Below are 17,017 nucleotides of genomic sequence, written 5' to 3' on the forward strand. Positions count from 1 at the left end.
AGGTATATATTGCATAGTTTTTAACGGCATATATATATATATATATATTTCACAGCGTTCTTTTTGGAGAAAAAAAAGGAACCCTTCAGTCTAGCATTATTCATGTATTCTGTCTTGATATTTGTCCATGTTGATTTTGCAAATCGAGCTGCTGGGATGCAAGTCGAATCTCAGACTTGATCTGACCATTAAAGTATTATCGAACCGTATCGTATGTACTTAAAATCACAGTAAAAGCCATTTTCTGTCACACATCCATTAGAATGTCAGATTGTATGATTTTTTCTCATCTGAGTTGAGCTTTACGTGTCTGGTAGATGTCTCTCTTTGTATTTGTATCCCCTAGCCTAGCCTGTCAACGTTTGGAATTGATATGTTTATCGTCATGCTTATATTTCTGTTTGTGTCTCTCCGTCCAGCTTGCCAGTATGAAGAGTTGGAAGGACATGCGTAAGGAGATCTTGTATCTAACTGTGAACGCCACAGGATCTCCAAACCAGATGTACCAGGCCGTGTCACGTATCGTCTGCGGACACCCCGAGGGAGGCGGCCTCAAAATCAAGTCTCTCAACTGGTATGAAGACAACAACTACAAGGCCCTGTTCGGAAACCATGGCAACGACAGTGACAGTGACCACCCCTCATCTTACGACAACACTTCAAGTAAATCTGAACCACCTGAAACGCAAATGTCATGCTTTTTTTATATGGTTCCTTGCCAATAATTTACCGTACGAGATAAACCAAGACTCAAACTGTCTCTGTTTTTATTTTCCAGCTCCCTATTGTAACAACATGATGCGTAGCCTGGAGTCCAGCCCCATTTCAAGGATGATCTGGAGAGCTCTGAAGCCTCTGCTCATGGGGAAGATCCTGTACACCCCAGATACTCCAGCCACACAGAGAATCATCCACGAGGTACAAAAGGCCCTCTCATCTTTGAAAAGCCCCCATCAGAATAATGAATTGAACGAGACTGAACGTATCTCTGTGTGTTCCAGGTTAATAAGACCTTCCAGGAACTCGGCCTGCTGAGGGACCTCGGAGGGATGTGGGAGGAGATGAGGCCCAAAGTGTGGAATTTCATGGAAAATGGAGAGGAAATGGATATGGTCAGGGTAAGTGAGATGCCCCGCCATCACACACGTACTCACATCAAAGCTGCGTCTTCCTGTTTACATGAGCGGGTTAAAAGACGGTAAACTGTGCGTCTTTGTGACCCAAATAAGGAAAGAAAGGGGCTAGCAGCTTCTGAGGTTTCTGTACATGTCACCACCCAAACTAACAGAATATCTGACCCTTAATGTCACAAAATCATATGACTCCTTATGTGGGTTCATAAGGAGGAAGTGGGAGAGTAGGACAAAGGCCAAGAAAAGTGAACTGTTCATACTCGCTGGTGTCTTTTGGGTACATGCAAGATCAACAAAGCATAGAGGCATTGACAGCGTGGTATTAAAATACGATCCTGGCAGCAGTGTGAAGCCATAAAGCAGAACAATTCTTGCCCTCATTTAAACCTTTTGTTGATTCTCTGATCAAATCACAAGGGAAATATTGTACAAAGGGTTAGATTTCTTGCACAGAGAATAGATTAATGGGAATAGAATAACAGTCACTCTAACAGAAGGAGCCATTGAATGTCATATTGTTGAGATTTAAGTATTTTTTTAATGGTTTATAGTTCATGCATGGCCCTCCTGCTGGCATCAAATGTGTTTAGTTTTTTTGCCAACGTAATTATATAAGCACCACTTCCACCTAGTGGCCAAAGGTGATACTGTGAAATAACTTTACAATGAAGAATGTTCCGGAGACCATTTACCGTGTAAAATGAGTCCTCAGTTGAACCATTTCATTTATTTTGAAAACATGGAAATAGAAAAGTTTGGAAATAGGGCTTGATACAGTTTTGTATTGGATCTGATAAGATGGTTCTCTCTGGTGATTCTCAGCCTGTTTGTGTCATGACATCGTTTTAAATCTCGTGGGAAAAGGAAAACGGGTTTCAGATAGACATAATAAACATGAGAAAGCCTTGAACAGGGTTTCAGGAGATTTAAGACAGTGAAATAGGTCACAAGCCACACAAACAGACAGGAAGACTTTGAGCCATCTGTAAATGTTTATCTGTATCTGCTTTAACATTTGTAATATATACTTATAACAGGTCTCTTGACATTAAACTCTCTATAATAAACCATAATAACCTTCCTTTTTGCAGACGCTGCTCCAGAATAGCGCCAGTGCCTCATTCCTTAACAACCAGCTCAGTGGGACTGAGTGGCGTGTGTCAGATTTGTCCGCCTTCCTGTCGAAAGTCTCAGAAGACAAAAGACCTGCAGGATCCACCTACACTTGGAGAAACGTCTTCAACGAAACCGACCAGGCCATTCTGACCATCTCACGCTTCATGGAGGTTAGTTCAGGATGCATCATACCATATCTGTTTTTCCAGGAAATATATTCAGTGCATAAAGTTCCGTATGAGTTTTGGCTTTAAGGGCAAGAATACAAAGAAGAGTATGCATAACATTTTAAATGCAGACGTGCGAAATAATATTCCGACATAGCTTAATCCTTAAGGGGGTTTAGGGGCATGGCCAATAAATCCATAATTGTACGTGTTTCAAGGTTTGTCTGTAAACAGCTGTTATCGAGTTTCTTCCATTTAGGTCAAGCTGCAAAGAAAACCTAAAGGGGAAAAATAGGTTATATGCTAATTGTCCAAATAGGTCGTCACACTAAATAATCTTTTCCAGTATCTTCAATTTTTTGAAATGCACTTTAAAAGGCATTAAGCTCCAGGCAGGACTATTAAAAGCCTTGAAATCAAATGTTCTTTCCACTTCCACTTCCTGTAATCATTGCTCTGCTGAGTCTGTCAGAGCCGAGCCTTAGCGATAAACAACTACCTTCAACTCCTGCCAAATGTTAATCAATATCAGTGCTCTGTTGAGTTGTCTTGCTTATCTGTGTCAGGGAATTTGACCATTCTTAAATGTATATTGAATACATTTTATAAAATTAGATTATATACATTAATAATAATATCAAATGAGCAAATGTTAAACCATAACTTAATGGCAACCACTTAGAACACAGAATTGAATAATAATGACATTTCTTAGACTGTAAAAATATCTACAAACAACTCAACTGACCTACTGAGTGTCTCACCCTTTAAGGAGGTCATATCGTGTGTGTAAACTCAAATTCCTCACAAAGTAAAATAAATAAATAAAATAAAAGGCTGTCATGCCTTCAGCATTAGGAGTGCCTGTGCTGTATTTCCATCATGCCTTCTGAACTCGTTGGCCTCTCACAGTATGTTGCGAGGAAGTGTAAGTCAGCTTATGTAAGCATGCGAGAGGTTTATCTGCAGGAGGTCTCATAAAATCAGCTCAACAACTCTGGGGTGGTTACTCAGCGTTCAGGCACATGAGTGTGTGTAATAGGGCATTGAGTTCATAGTCTTTTTCAGCCTCTGAACAAACTCTGAGGAAAGCATGGGAATGTGTGAACAGGAATTTCAATTAAAAATAAGATAGTATATCGGCATACGACCTATATCACTGACATTCAGCTTTTGATTAGATAAAGCTTGAGATTGTTCTTTTTCTGTCCCTCTGAAAAACAATGTCATTACATGTTTTGTTTTCTTTGTCCATCCCTCCAAACGCCATTTAAAGTCTTCATACAGCTTCTGGAAATGCTTCTCAGAGTAAAATGTGCCCTCTCTGTTCCTTTCAGTGTGTGAACCTGGACAAGTTGGAGCCAGTAGCCAATGAGGAGCGACTGGTCAACAAGTCCATGGGTCTTCTGCAGAACCAGAAGTTCTGGGCTGGAATCGTGTTTCCTGATATCGCCCTTAGCAACAGCACTGAACTGCCTCCCAACGTCAACTACAAGATCCGCATGGACATCGATAATGTGGAGAGGACCAACAAGATCAAGGATAAGTAAGAAGCTGCTTCTGAATGTTATTCTATTGAAGAGCCATTGCAAATTCTTCTCCACTTGTTTTTAGGAAGTGACTGACTGTAATCTTGATTTGCAGTTATTGGGACCCCGGTCCCAGGGCAGACCCCTTCGAGGACCTTCGTTACATCTGGGGCGGATTTTCTTACCTGCAGGACGTCATCGAGCAGGGAATCATCCGAGCCATCACTGGCACAAAAGAGAAGACAGGAATCTACATCCAGCAGATGCCCTACCCCTGCTTTGTTGATGACATGTAAGGGACCACAGTGCAAAGCAAGACACTCATTGCAATTTTCACTGTATAAGTATCAAAAACATGTGTGACCCATTGTCCCTCTTTTTCAGGTTCCTGAGGGTGATGAGTCGGTCCATGCCTCTCTTCATGACCCTGGCATGGATGTACTCTGTGGCCATCATCATCAAGGGCGTCGTATACGAGAAGGAGGCCCGCCTCAAAGAGACCATGAGGATCATGGGACTGAATAACGGAACCCTGTGGCTGAGCTGGTTCATCAGCAGTTTGATCCCACTTCTGATCAGCGCCGGCTTGTTGGTGGTGTTATTGAAGGTAAGTCTTATCCCAGACACTCACAGATACATGTCAGCACTGATCATGGCTGATGTTTAACATTTAGATGATATTCACTCTGTTTCCCTTGATCCCTATTTCCAATATCTGAACATGTTGAAAACAAGCTGATGTAAGGTGGAAACTTTATAAACCTTTATTTTTCAATTTCTTTCAGATGGGCAACCTGCTGCCTTACAGTGACCCAGGCGTAGTGTTTATTTTCCTGGCATCCTTCGGCATTGTTACCATCATGCAGTGTTTCCTCATCAGCACTCTCTTCTCTCGTGCCAACCTGGCAGCCGCCTGCGGTGGCATCGCATCATCTACTTCACCCTCTACCTGCCCTACGTGCTGTGTGTCGCCTGGCAGGACTACGTGGGCTTTGGAGCCAAACTCATTGTGGTGTGTGGAAGAATATTATAAATTTGTACTTTATTACAGGAAGTATTTTGTGTTGAGTGTTGCATTTTCCTCTCATCTAAACTCTGGCTCCTCTGTTGTTCTCACAGAGTCTGCTCTCTCCTGTGGCGTTCGGTTTTGGCTGTGAGTACTTCGCCCTGTTTGAGGAGCAAGGGGTGGGCATCCAGTGGTCCAACCTGCTGGCCAGCCCCCTGGAGGACGACAGCTACAACCTGACCACCTCCATCTCCCTCATGCTGTTTGACGCTGTGCTCTACGGAATAATGACCTGGTACTTTGAAGCTGTGTTCCCTGGTGAGTCATGGATATGGTTTACAACTTTGGTATTTGTTAAATCAACAATGCACAGTTAAATAATTAGGGTTCTTTCGGTGGACTGCACTAAATAACTAACCATTTCATTCTCTTCCAGGTCAGTATGGGATCCCCAGGCCGTGGTATTTCCCTTTCACTAAGTCATACTGGTGTGGAGAGAAAGAAAACCCCAACATCTCCACCCCTCTGTCAAAGAAGGGCAACGCTGAAGGTACAAATCATTATCCTTACAATTAATTGCATTTCTGTTTAAGGATTAATTTCCAGATATAAAACCACTGGTGAAATATTGCCTTAAGTTTAAAGAACAGATACATGATCCCTTCTTTAATGTGTATTTTCAAACATAAGCTCACCTCATGGCTAATATACCGTTGTCCTTTTCTTTATTTGTATCCAGTTTGTATTGAGGAGGAACCAAGCCACATCGAGCCAGGTGTTTACATCGAGAATCTGGTGAAGGTGTACAGCCATGGAAACAAACTGGCTGTAGACGGGCTGTCCCTGAGGTTCTATAAGGGACAGATTACCTCCTTCCTCGGACACAATGGAGCTGGCAAGACCACCATTATGTAAGATAATACACAGATTATCCGCTGTACGATTATATTACTCTAAGCAAATGATGGTAATTGACTGTTATGTTCCTACCTGTTTTCCGATAGGTCAATCCTCACAGGGTTGTTTCCACCCACATCTGGCACCGCCTATATCCACGGGAAGGACATCCGCAGCGAACTCAGCACCATCAGGCAGAATCTGGGCGTCTGTCCGCAGCACAACGTACTTTTCAGCATGTACGTATACACAGCATCAAGAAGTCTTTGCATAGTAAAGTTGCTTTTTTTGTGCTAATTGTGCGATTTCTTGCTGTTTTGTTATTCAGGCTGACAGTCGAGGAACACATCTGGTTCTACGCCCGTCTGAAGGGGCTGTCGGAGGAAAAGGTGAAGGCAGAGGTGGAACAGATTGTGAACGATGTCGGACTGCCTCACAAACGAAACGCTCGCACCCACACCCTGTCTGGTCAGTTTCATCACTCATTTATTTTTCTTTTAGTCATCTCACAAGTCATATAAGAAAGGTTTTACATGAAATAGTCCTTTTTAAAGATGTCATTCTGACTTTTTCATCGTGTTGTTTTTGCAGGAGGGATGCAGAGGAAGCTTTCAGTGGCCCTGGCTTTTGTTGGGGGTTCAAAAGTGGTGATCCTAGATGAACCTACTGCTGGAGTCGATCCCTACGCACGCAGGGGTATCTGGGACCTGCTGCTCAAATACAGACAAGGTAAACTAATCTGAATTTGCTGCTTACTCAGTAACAGTCATTCTTTCCAACAACTTCTAAAAGGACTACTGTTTTGCAAACTACATTTTCCACTGTGTTCCTCCCTCAGGCCGCACCATCATCCTCTCCACCCATCACATGGACGAAGCTGACATCCTGGGTGACCGCATCGCCATCATCTCCCACGGCAAGCTGTGCTGCGTAGGCTCCTCCCTCTTCCTGAAGACCCAGCTGGGCACGGGCTACTACCTGACCCTGGTCAAGAGAGACTACGACCTGACGCTTCAGTCCTGCAGGAACTCTGCCAGCACCGTGTCCTACATCAAGAAGGCCGAGAAGGTAAGAAAGATTGCTTGGGAGAACCTGTGTTTTTTTTTTTTTAAAAAGATACAAAAGAAGCTGTCTCATTTCCATTGTTTAAGTACAATTTACTTAGACCTTTTTGTCTTTGGTTAAGGAGGACAGCGTATCAGAAAGCAGTTCAGATGCTGGTCTGGGCAGCGAACCGGAGAGTGAAACCACCACTATTGGTAAGAACTGACAAAATAGCGGTTTATTTCTGCAAAATAAGGCATATAGTATGTTCATTTTTATAATTTCCCCTCACAAACATCTCACTCTTTTCTGCTGATTTCTTCCCTACAGATGTGTCGCTTATCTCCAATCTGATATTCAAACATGTCAAAGAAGCTCGCCTGGTTGAGGACCTTGGCCACGAAATCACCTACGTCTTGCCCTACGAATCTGCTAAAGACGGAGCCTTTGTCGAGCTTTTCCACGAGCTGGATGACAGACTCACCGACCTGGGAATATCCAGCTATGGAATATCTGATACCACCCTGGAAGAGGTGAGAAGCAGTGAAGAGCTGAATTAAACTTAGAGCAGTTGTATACTTTGTCTGGATGGAATTTCTCTGTTCTTCTGATGTTCTAATTGTGTGTATTTCCACTATGCAGATTTTCTTGAAAGTTGCTGAGGACAGTGGAGTGGATGCTGTTGAGCTTTCAGGTAAGATTTGTGTTGCATTTGCAAGATTTACAGCATGCACACTCCTAATATCTCCATATTGTTATATTAACATGTTGACCCTCATGTGATTTCAGATGGAGTCGTTCCAACCAGGACTCGACGCCATCATGCATTCGGAGACCACCAGAGCTGCCTGAAGCCCTTCACTGAAGACGACTTTGATTTCAATGACTCTGAAGGTAGGCCTTCACTACCCAGGGTTCAATTCAATGGTAGCAACAATCTTATTGTTAACAGAAAAAAAAAATGTACATGTTTTTGAATTTGTGTTGCAAAACATTCAGATCAATTGCTTTGTGCCAGTAAAATTGCAATCTTAAATATTCTGTGGTTACTGACTTATTTGAAATATTACAAAATCAGGTCACAAGACAAGTTGGTTATATGTATCGTGTCTTCTCTGTCCAGAATCCCGGGAGACTGACTGGCTCAGTGGGTCAGATGGAAAAGGCTCATACCAGGTTAAAGGCTGGAGTCTGAAGAGACAGCAGTTTGTTGCTCTCCTCTGGAAACGATTCCTCTACGCTCGGCGCTCCAGGAAAGGCTTCTTTGCTCAGGTACGCTAATGCTTTTTAAAATAGTTTACTGTTTTCAAAAATAGTTCTCCTGCAGAAAATATACACCCTGTTCAAATTCGGCAATAGTTCTGAAGTTAGTTAGTATTCATGTGTGCAAGTTGTGATAAATTGTCATGATGTTATTTTTCAGATTGTTCTCCCGGCCGTGTTTGTGTGTATCGCCCTGATATTCAGTCTGATTGTCCCTCCGTTTGGAAAGTACCCAAGTCTGTCTCTGGATTCCAGCATGTATGGAGAACAGTTTACCTTCATCAGGTGGGATAACATTCTTTATGTCTGAAGAAAATGTTCTTCATCCTTTAAAATCACTTTTTAATCTTAAATTCACCTCAAACGAATCATTCTCTTTCAAAGCACATTTTCTATAAAAAATGTCTGTGGTATTTCCATCTACAAAGTGCACCACTCGTTAAATATGTAAGAGGTTACCTCGGTTCACAACGGGTTGCATGTTAGATAACTTATGTATTTTAAATCCACAAGCTAGGCAACGAATAAGTGCTGAAAACTGCACTGCGTTCAGTATTTATTTTAGTACTCTAGAAAGTACTTTAGAAACAAGTTTTAAGAGTGGTGGTGTGATTAATTGATGATAAAGCTATTTTAAATGTCAATCTATTATTGACTGCAATCTTGTTCAACATAATTGTTCAATGTATTTCCATTTCAAGGTAGTTAATAAATGCTTTGTGATGTTAAAGGCAATGTGTTGTATGTTTTTGCAGTAATGACATACCTGACGATCCTCACATCAACAAACTACACAGCGGTCTCACAGAACAGCCAGGATTTGGGACACGTTGCATGGATGGACAACCCTCACCGTGAGTTTTTAGAAGAATGTAATCACTCATTAAAGAAAATAACAAACCATACATCTACAGAACAAACACAACTATGGTAGCCTTTATTAAGAATTGTCTCTCTTTGCTCCAGGGACAGTCACTGCACTGAAGTTGGGGACGAGTGGTCGGCCCCTCTGGTCTCTCAAAGTGTGAAGGAAATGTTCGACAATGGCAACTGGTCTATGGAGAATCCCTCCCCCATGTGTGAGTGCAGCTGTGAAGGACGCAAGAGGATGCTCCCAGAGTGTCCCGCTGGGGCCGGGGGGCTTCCACCACCAGAGGTTGGTGACATCACATCATTAGAAAGTCCAAACTGAAGTGTAAACCAATGTAAAATTACAAATTAAGACCAGTTACACAAATGTTCATACATATTTTGTCTGTTTGTGTATCCAGATGAAGATCAGTGAGACGGACACTCTTCAGAACTTGACTGGCAGGAACATCTCAGACTATCTGGTTAAAACCTACGCTCAGATCATTGGCAAGAGGTAACACTCATCTTACATGTCTTAATTGGTTCTTGTCCTGTTGTATTATGTTTCATTGAACTTAGTCTTTTCTTTTGTTTCTTTTTCAGCCTAAGGAACAAGATTTGGGTCAACGAGTTCAGGTAAATGATCATAGACATGACCCATTTTGAGCTAATTTGTCGATAATATCAAACTGAATGTCTCTCTGCTCTTCGCTGATATTAACATTATGTGTGCTCTTCACAGATACGGTGGGTTCTCGCTGGGCGCCAGGGGTTCTCAGCTTTCATCCCATGCAGATCAGGTTGATGAAGCAATCGCTCAGCTGAAGAGACGTTTCCGCCTGGAGAGAGTAAGAGATTTGATTCTGTGATTATTTATAAACTGCACTAAGCTCATGCCAAAGTAGACACTAATGAGGGCAACTGTACTGAGCTTGTTTTAGTTAGTCAAGTTAAGGCTAACTGCTGAGGAGATTGACTCATTTAATTTGTATGTTTTTATAATAATGGCTGTAGTGTAGCTAGATGGTATAGTCTATTATATATTTAGCAGGTTTAAACATTGTCTGTTTACCCATGTGCTAAAGAAGACTTCCTCCCTCTCCCACCCTCCAGGGAACTGCAGCGGATCGTTTCTTTCACAGTCTCTCCAATTTTATGCAAGGGTTGGACACCAAGAACAACGTCAAGGTTAGCAAACACACACACACACACACACACACACACACACACACACACACACACACACACACACACAGTGGTTATACACCAACACGTGGCCCTGCCGGTTACCTTCAAGCCTCCCTCACCACATTATCCAAAGTAGACACAATGGGCTTCTTTCACTCTATTCATTTTGTGTGAATTGATTACTCTATAATTGGTTCCTGCTTTGTGGCAGAATAAAAGACCTAAAGCCTCACCTCCACACATTCAATACATTTCTTGTTCTTTTTTCCCCTATGTATGAATTATGCATAATATATTTTTCTTCATTGATCAAGTATTTTGGACAGAAAAAACCGATGGCTATATAAGGAAACAGATTTGAGGTCACCAAGACATACCGTCATTTTTACTCCAATGCAGATTTGTGGCACTCATCTGATCACCAAGTTTCAAATGTACTCACAGACTGCTCTCTATTGACTCTGAGCTAACAGACACTAACATGCCTCTCTATGTCCAGATCTGGTTCAACAACAAGGGTTGGCACAGCATCGGTTCTTTCCTCAATGTGATGAACAATGGCATCCTGCGGGCCAATCTGCCATCCGACAAAGACCCCACTAAGTTTGGCATCACTGCCTCCAATCACCCGCTCAACCTCACCAAGGAGCAGCTGTCCCAGGTTGCATTGTGAGTATGACTGTTTAACTGTTTATACTAGAGTACATTTGAGAATCAACATCTCTTTGACCCTTTCTAAGACATCACTTGTAATTCCCACGTCTTCTGTCTCTGTGTCCTCCCTCCCTCAGGATGACGACATCAGTGGACGTGCTGGTTTCCATCTGCGTGATCTTCGCCATGTCCTTTGTCCCTGCCAGTTTTGTGGTCTTCCTCATCCAAGAGAGAGTAAACAAAGCCAAGCACATGCAGTTCATCAGCGGAGTGCAGCCTCTACTTTACTGGCTGGCCAACTTTGTCTGGGATATGGTAAGACATCTCAAACCCCTTGGATTCATTAGCTCAATCTGGATGAAATACAATGAGGAAAGAGTGATAGAACTTACTAAAGCATATGTTTCTCTCTCTTTTGCAGTGTAACTACGTCGTCCCAGCCACACTGGTCATCATTATCTTCATGTGTTTCCAACAAGACTCCTACGTCTCCTCCACCAATCTGCCCGTGCTGGCGCTGCTGCTGCTGCTCTACGGGTACATTGACTCTAAAAATAAATACATCTTTTAGCTTCTCCTTTCCTTATTTTCTCAATGTGTGTATCCTTTTCTCCCCTCTAACCTGATCTGTGTATCTCTTTTCCAGATGGTCGATCACCCCTCTGATGTACCCGGCCTCGTTCTTCTTTAAGATCCCCAGCACGGCCTACGTGGTTCTGACCAGCGTGAACATACTGATAGGAATCAATGGCAGCGTCTCAACATTTGTACTGGAGCTGTTTGGAAGCAATGTAAGCCATTTTGATTCAGAGAGTTAAAGAAGTGAACGATTGTGTAGAAAAAAAGAGGGTTTTGAATGACTATCAAAATCAATGCTAACTTCTAATATTCACTTCCTATTGAAGGAAATCGGTGGCATCAACGACATCCTGAAGAACGTGTTCCTCATCTTCCCTCACTTCTGTCTGGGCAGAGGACTGATCGACATGGTGAAGAATCAGGCAATGGCCGACGCTTTGGAGAGATTTGGTAATTACTGCCAACTTTTTTTTATTAAATCCTTTTTGTAATCCTGACAAGGGAAATAAGTATACACATTGTTTAAACATGTTTTAATGGATTGTGGTTGTGTCTCTGTAGGTGAAAACCGGTTCCGCTCCCCTCTGGCCTGGGACATGGTGGGCAAGAACTTGTTTGCAATGGCTATACAGGGAGTGATCTTCTTCACCATCACCGTCCTCATTCAGTACCACTTCTTCTTCAAGGCCAGGTGGGTGAAAACTTTAACACGTGTGACCCTCACAAAGTGTCCATACCACACTTTTTGTTTCTCTATAACAACTTGGATTTAAAATATCTCTGTCCTGATTGTGACCTCTTGTCTTCCTGCCTCCTGTGCTGCAGGTCTTCCACCAGTCATCTGAAGCCTATTGGAGAGGAAGACGAGGACGTGGCCAGAGAGCGGCAGAGGATCCTGAACGGAGGAGGACATTCAGACATCCTGGAGATCAAAGAGCTCACCAAGATCTACAAGAGGAAACAGAAGCCGGCAGTGGATCGGCTGTGTGTTGGCATCCCCCCCGGAGAGGTATGACACAGGCAGACAGCATGCACCTGATACACACTTGATGTTAACACAGGGCCACCAGGAAAACCTTACGTTTTGTTCAAATGTTTATGTGGTAAACATGGTTCCCAAATCTCTATATTCCTGTGATAATAAACATTAGTTTTCCCTTTTTTCCTGCAGTGTTTTGGATTGCTAGGAGTGAATGGGGCAGGGAAAACCAGCATCTTTAAAATGCTGACAGGAGACTCCACAGTCACCGGAGGAGAGGCCTACCTGGCTGGCAAGAGGTGAGACACATCTAACCTCAAAATATGCCCATCCAATCCTTTGCATTATAATGTATATAAGCCTGATTGGATAAAAGTACAGTCATATTTTTCTTGTCTAATTTTGATTTGCAATTGGAATATTATGGCTTTCTTTTATTTTCCGGAAAACGTCCAAACAAGGCAACATTTTGTTATGCTTTGTATGAAACGTAATAACGCTCTTCTTTATGTGCTCATCTCCGTCCAGTGTGACTTCAGAGATAGACGAGGTGCATCAGAACATGGGCTACTGTCCTCAGTTTGATGCCATCAACGACCTGCTGACCGGCAGAGAACACCTCGAGTTTTACGCCATCCTGAGGGGAGTGCCCGAGAAGGAAGTCTGCGAGGTCAGTCACTAACTAATGTCATTAACACACATGGACCCGCTCCATTTATTATGAAATATTGTATTAGTTGATCAATTATATCACACTTTCAAATCTATTTCAAATCAAATGGTATAATACATCATTGTGTATGTACAAAAGAAAAAGAAAATGGTGGACACTCATGACATCTTCATTATGTCCACTAGGTGGCAGAGTGGGGCATCCGTAAACTGGGTTTGGTCAAATATGTGGACAAGTCGGCAGGCAGCTACAGTGGAGGCAACATGAGGAAACTGTCTACTGCCATCGCTCTCATAGGAGGACCGCCTGTAGTCTTTTTGGTGAGTAAATGTTCATTCTTAAACCAAATACTTCTGAATGAATTTGCAGTGAAGTAGTGTGATCCAAAGTTACTGAAGCCAGTGTGTGTTCAACAGCAGCAGCATCTGATCATCTGTTTCTTTCTTTTCACAGGATGAACCAACGACAGGCATGGATCCTAAAGCACGGCGCGCTCTGTGGAATGCCATCCTGAACATCGTCAAGGAGGGACGATCTGTAGTCCTGACCTCTCATAGGTTAGATTATAGCATCTGAATTTGACATATTCTCAAATGTGTGAACTTTATACTGTTGTTGTGAGTTTACCTCAACATGACAAAACTCATCCTGGTGTGTTTCTTTGCAGCATGGAGGAGTGTGAAGCGCTTTGCACCAGAATGGCCATCATGGTCAACGGCAGGTTCCGCTGTCTGGGCAGTGTGCAGCATCTCAAAAACAGGTAGGAACACATGATGCCAGACTAACACATATCTAACAATATAATACCAGATTTTTAAGATTAGCACTAAACAGTTCAGTTGATTTAAATGTGTTTTGTTGTGTTCTCATCAGGTTTGGGGATGGCTACACCATCATCCTGCGGGTGGCGGGCCCAGACCCGGACCTCCGGCCGGTGATGGAGTTCATCGAGCGGGAGCTCCCAGGCAGCAATCTGAAGGAGAAACACAGAAACATGCTGCAGTACCAGCTGCCCACCTCCCTCACCTCGCTCGCCCGCATCTTCTCCCTGCTCTCTCAGAACAAGGACACCCTGAGCATAGAGGACTACTCCGTCTCACAGACAACTTTAGACCAAGTAAGACTTCACCCAATGCTCTGTCTACAACTGTCAATCAATCAATCAATGTTTATTTATATAGCCCAATATCACAAATGTTACATTTGTCTCAGTGGACTTCACAGTTTGTACAGAATATCAGTATGACAATACGACACTGGATGGGGACTTTAGTTTAGGCTGAGTCTAATTTCTCCTCCCTCTTCTCTCCTTCCTGCAGGTGTTTGTAAATTTCGCCAAGGACCAAAGTGATGAGGACCATTTGAAAGACGGCCTTCTACACAAACGGGACGCTGTGGTAGTGGACATTTCACAGCTGAACACTTTCCTAAAGGACAACACGACCAAGGAGAGCTGCGTCTGATTCCACATACAATCAGGGGGAGTTGCTACGCTTTCCCCACCCTCCCCCCTCCCAGCAAACATTGACCACTAACCTGCAGGGGGGAGGAGAACTTTGTTCATTTTTTATTTCTATTTTTTAGTCTTTTTTAATTGTTATCATTTCTCAGTGGACCTGCACTTCGGCGCACAGCCTCTTAACAAAGGCAGAGACTGCAGGTATTGTGACACTGAATCAATGCAAATCAATGCAAGAAATATATATGAATATATTTAAGAAGATATTCCTGTGAGGGTCGGAGACCGGTGCTTCTCCTTCACTAGATGGACAGAAAGAAAGAAACACTTGAAGCGACAGCAGGATTTGAATGCTGCGCAGGACTGAAGGCTTGGAGCCACGCTGGTCCCTCAGTGGACACGGCATGTGGGATGAAGGAAGGAAATATCTCTAGGTTTTTTATCTCCGTTCCTAAAAGTAGTTAGCAGTAGTCCGTGGGACTGTGTATGTGCTGCTCTCTATCGTGAATACACGACAGCGTTAAACAAAAAACAACAAAAAAAATGTTCAGATCATTCACTGCCAACGGCTAAAAAGACGGAATGACTATTTTTATATTCAGGGTCAAAGGTCTCTCGTCTCTCTTTATGACCAAGTGCAGTTGTTTTTATCTTGATAACTATGGTAAAAGAAAATCACAATCCAATTACTTTCAATCATATACATTGTTGCTAATTCTGTTATTGAAAATAATTTAATTCTAATAGACAAATGTAACCTTTCTTAGATAATAATTAAGATTGATAACCAAGTTCTCTTTTTAATTTGTTTTAATTTGTGTCCTTGACATTGTCCAGAACAGTGCCTATACTGTACCATGGTGGAGAGAGAAATCTGAGCACTCCATTAAAACAACAACAACAACAACAACAACAATGTATGTAGGCTGCCCAGGAATGTATAAGACCGATACCAACAGGCATCGAAACACAAAAAAGGGGCTTTTTGTGAAGATGATGAATGATGCTTGACTGTTCAAAAACAAAAACAAAAATATATTGTGGTTGCTTGATGTCTGTACAAGATGTGCAGTCTGCTACACTGGCTTGTTTTTACTCGCCCTGCTCTCTTCGAAAGAACTGAATGCTAAACAGTGTCGATGCAAGATGAACATCACAAACTTGCAGTTGTGACTTCAAGAGAAAGTTGAAAGGAAATGTGAACTGGTTATGGAAAGTTCCTTGGAAATATTATACTGCATGCTTTCCACTTGGCCACACACTAGACTATCAGCACTTCTGTGTGTGTGCCGGAGCATGTTGTGGGATCAGCTTGTAAATGGACGGGTAACAACTGAATTGTGCTTCATTGTTGTGAGATTACTGGCACATATAGAGTCTAAATCCAAAAATCTGTTGTAAAAGAGAAATAGAAAAGTCTGTATCAAAATGTGATACATTTCAGACATGAGCCAGCACCGATGTGGATATTATGTACAGTAGCAACTTCGTGATGTCAAGTCAGAAAAAAATGTTACCAGTGGAGTGAACAAACAGTATCTGTGCCAAATGGAGCTGAATATATATCTTTGATCAACCAGCATAACATGGAGGATGCGACTATTTTGTAAAGTTTAAGTTGTGCTTTGATTTAAGTTCTCTATCCATTGTCAGCAGCTCGATACAGACAGCACATATTATGTCCAATGCGTGCTCCATCGTACAACTCTATCCGTTTTTCTATCTATTCGTCATGTTGCCAAATTCTAAACTTCCTGTCTGTCCTCATTAATAAGCTGCCACACTTACTGTACTGTCAAAAACTAAAATGTTCAGGCTTGAGGTTGAGCTACTTCAAACAAATGTTGTTTCCAATGCTACATTAAAGAAGCCAGGCTACACATAAACAGGGACCATGTGAGTTAGAGTTGTGCTTGTAATGCTTTATAGTCCAAAAAATCGTGTCCAGGGTTTCCATTAATGACAGATTGTCATTACGGGTCATCTGTGTCATATACAAATATTGGAACGTACCAAAATCCTCATCGAAATTTGAGCACTTTATAGACTTCATAGCCTGTTTTGTTAAAGATGTTAAATTAGGCATTTTAAAACAAATCTCTGAACTGGAACACAGGTATAATCCAGACGCAACGATGCTACACCACTGCATTCGGAACATTTAGTTTGAAACTTGAAATCGAGAACGAAGGCTTATATGTTAATGAGAAGATAAGTGGAACAGCGAAACGCAGAGTAGAGACAAGCAAGACAAAACTACAGTGGTGATTTTTCTCTTCTCGTGCTCAATATTATTATTTGTTTACATTTTTAAGTATTAAACAGCTGTTTGAGTCTGTTACACATTGTGTATAGTTACTCTTTACATTGTGAAATAAAAAATTCATACATTTTGAAAAAAATCCTGATTGTTTTGCATTTTGTTTGTCTGATCTGTGTGCGCTCCCACAAAAAGCTTGTTGTCATGGAAGTTTGTAG

General features: G+C 42.2%; 1 protein-coding gene across 1 annotated transcript; it reads left to right on the top strand.

Moving 5' to 3' along the window:
* The first annotated feature begins 302 nt into the window (after window positions 1–302).
* Window positions 303–16,941, top strand: LOC307013972 (phospholipid-transporting ATPase ABCA1-like). The gene is given in 42 exon segments (XM_079641626.1): window positions 303–663; window positions 779–918; window positions 1,002–1,118; window positions 2,225–2,419; window positions 3,754–3,962; window positions 4,061–4,237; window positions 4,330–4,552; window positions 4,731–4,868; window positions 4,871–4,957; window positions 5,065–5,269; window positions 5,388–5,501; window positions 5,691–5,862; window positions 5,956–6,087; window positions 6,177–6,316; window positions 6,440–6,577; window positions 6,687–6,916; window positions 7,035–7,107; window positions 7,223–7,425; window positions 7,535–7,586; window positions 7,682–7,819; window positions 8,016–8,164; window positions 8,316–8,440; window positions 8,911–9,009; window positions 9,122–9,311; window positions 9,427–9,521; window positions 9,611–9,643; window positions 9,750–9,855; window positions 10,121–10,195; window positions 10,695–10,864; window positions 10,987–11,164; window positions 11,271–11,386; window positions 11,496–11,640; window positions 11,755–11,878; window positions 11,990–12,119; window positions 12,254–12,437; window positions 12,600–12,706; window positions 12,936–13,077; window positions 13,266–13,400; window positions 13,534–13,637; window positions 13,748–13,840; window positions 13,954–14,197; window positions 14,400–16,941. Coding segments are annotated over 42 exon segments (6,117 nt in total). The 5' UTR covers window positions 303–317; the 3' UTR covers window positions 14,544–16,941.
* Window positions 16,942–17,017: the final 76 nt, after the last annotated feature.

The sequence above is a fragment of the Notothenia rossii genome, assembly GCF_949606895.1.
Source record: "Notothenia rossii genome assembly, chromosome: 1".
Classification (NCBI taxonomy): Eukaryota; Metazoa; Chordata; class Actinopteri; order Perciformes; family Nototheniidae; genus Notothenia; species Notothenia rossii.